The 2557-nt window shown below is 38.5% G+C and overlaps 1 protein-coding gene across 1 annotated transcript in view; it reads left to right on the forward strand.

Moving 5' to 3' along the window:
- stx12 (syntaxin 12) overlaps nucleotides 1–2557 on the forward strand; it is a 20104-nt gene that overhangs the window by 15283 nt on the left and 2264 nt on the right. Inside the window, exons 6-7 of the mRNA XM_015379832.1 lie at nucleotides 1311–1416; nucleotides 1970–2042. Coding sequence (XP_015235318.1) covers nucleotides 1311–1416; nucleotides 1970–2042 — 179 coding nt within the window. The remainder of the gene's footprint in view (nucleotides 1–1310; nucleotides 1417–1969; nucleotides 2043–2557) is intronic.

Raw genomic sequence — 2557 nt, forward strand, 5'->3', positions numbered from 1 at the left:
TGGTTCTGAAAGGTTACCACAATGACTTATCCTTGATGATTCTGGAGATCTGGGTCCCCTTGGGCAAACAGGGCTCCAGAAGTCCCCCAGCTGATATTCACCACAGCTGCGTGTTCTCCTCTCGTCATCCTGCCAAAATCAAATACGGACGCTGGTTCCCAATTACCATGATCATGCATATGGCACAACATTAACTTAAAATGCCGAAATCTGCCGGCAAAGCATGTTCACCTTTTATATCCTGGTGTCTGCAGTTAGGATTAAGTGAAAAAAAAAAAAAAACGCCTTCCAGCCAGTCGCCTCTGCCGCAGCAAACCACGAGGAGGCGACTGGGTCAGAAGCTTTCTGTTGAATGGGATTTCTAGTGACAGCGCACCACCGGTGTACGGTGGTCTGAGCGGCTCTGACAGAAATAACATTTGAAGGCAGGATGGTAATCTGGATGAACTGACTGCACTGATGATACTTTTAGGTGGATTTTCTCACTTTAGAATAGATTCAAACTACTTTTTACCCGCTGATCACAGCTAATATAGCTGCCATTGTTCCAGGCAGAGAAAGGATAGAGTATCTCCTCCCAACGCGCATCAGACCCACTTTTTCCACCACACAGCTAGAGCAGCAGCCTGGATTTTTGTTGACTACAGTGCAGCAAGTCTCCAGATATCAGCTTAAAAACTTTATAAAAGACTACAACCTTAGTGTGAATGGAACCTCAGAGCTTTTATACACATTATCTAATGCATAGACTACACTATATCTTCAAGTGGTTTCGGCTAAAATCTTTCACTTTTCTATAGATTGAAATTAAACCGATGTTCTGTCTCGAATATTTCATTATCGTTACCTCTGACGGCCTGGTGGGAAAATAATTCGCTCTTCAATTCCTCCAAGCAGACAGATAAAAGGGCTCCTAACTTAACAGATTTTATGGAAAGGATTTCATACAATTTAATATTTTAAAAGAATCCATATGGTATCGTAAAACTGAATTATTGAACTTTGACCAACTAAAATCAATTATGCAGTCCACATTTAGGATTAAACTAATTAAACAAATCTCCTCCAAAACAGCTAACTTCTTTAAACTTCAAAAGACAAACTTACTGTCTAAAACCTACAGGTTTTTACTATTTTACCAGAAACAAAGCTTTGGTTGGTCTACTAATAATTTATTAGCTATTTAAGGTATATTTTGCACTCATTGAAGATTTTTACATGGTAATGCTCCTACAGAGCGTATGTTCAATGATTAGAAGTCATTATTATTCCAGGTGTTCATTATTCTATGCTGTATTTGTTTATTAAAGCCAAGAGGACCTCGGTCCAATTACCACCCAGACTGAAGAAGTGGGCATTACAGAGGAGGACCTGGAGCTTATTAAGGAGAGAGAAACCAACATTAGACAGCTTGAGGTGAGTTCTTCATTTCTTAGGTTGGAATGTGATGGAAAACCTGCAGATGACTTAATAACTCTTTATAGGGCAAGTTAACCTTTTTTGGTCTTGGATAATATGTCACCTACTGTAAATTAAGTTGTGGAAAAATAAAAAAAGGTAAAAAGCTATTTGAACAGTTAAAAGGTAATGTTCAGAAGTTGAAAATTAAAAAAGTAAGTGCCTGTATCAGCGTTATTGATCGAAGTTTCATTTATATCTAAATAAATATGTTTTTCCTGAATGTCTTATGGAATAACTTTTTAAAATTAATTTCTTTACATATTAGAGCAAATTACTTATTATTACATTGAGTTTTATTTTTGCCATCAATATATTTTTAATGTTACAAAAGTAAAAAGGTCTCGCCAAATAATTCACAGCTAAAATGTTTGATTCTCAAAGTATTTCACAGAAAACCCTATAAAGCAAACACTATAATAAATAATTTTATGAAATAAGTGTCAGCTAAAAATAATTAGAATGAGGACTGCTAACATATGAGACTCATTGCTTTGCTGTTTTTTTTTAGTCTGACATCATGGATGTAAACCAGATCTTTAAGGACTTGGCAGTAATGATTCACGACCAGGGAGAGATGATTGGTGAGTACCGCTGGCAGACACTCAACTCACAACAATGCGAGAACAGACTCGTGTCCTCACAAGTATGTTCTTGAGAAGAACACAGGAAAGTGTGGACTTGGGGAAACGGGAGCACGGAGCATAAATACGGGTCAATTGGATCAGAAGCGTACTGATGACATCACCGCATGCCCGGCTCGTCTGGAGCTGCATTTCACCTCCCGTTATTGATAGTCTATAGATAATAATAAATTCCTACTTTTTTCATTTATTGGGTGAATAATAATGAACACAGTCCGATAAACACAAATCAATTTTTGCCAAATAAAACAAAAAACATCCCCATCAGAGCTAGCTGTACTTCACACACGGCTATGCAGAGAGAGGGCTGCAGCAGACGGGCTAACATTAGCCCAGGCTAATGCAGACGGGCTAACATTAGCCCAGGCTAATGCAGCAGAGGGCTGTCTGCATTAGCCTGGGCTAACATTAGCCCAGGCTAATGCAGACGGGCTACCTTTGGCCATGATGTGTAT

The sequence above is a fragment of the Cyprinodon variegatus genome, unplaced genomic scaffold (assembly GCF_000732505.1).
Source record: "Cyprinodon variegatus isolate N-32 unplaced genomic scaffold, C_variegatus-1.0 Scaffold201, whole genome shotgun sequence".
Lineage (NCBI taxonomy): Eukaryota > Metazoa > Chordata > Actinopteri > Cyprinodontiformes > Cyprinodontidae > Cyprinodon > Cyprinodon variegatus.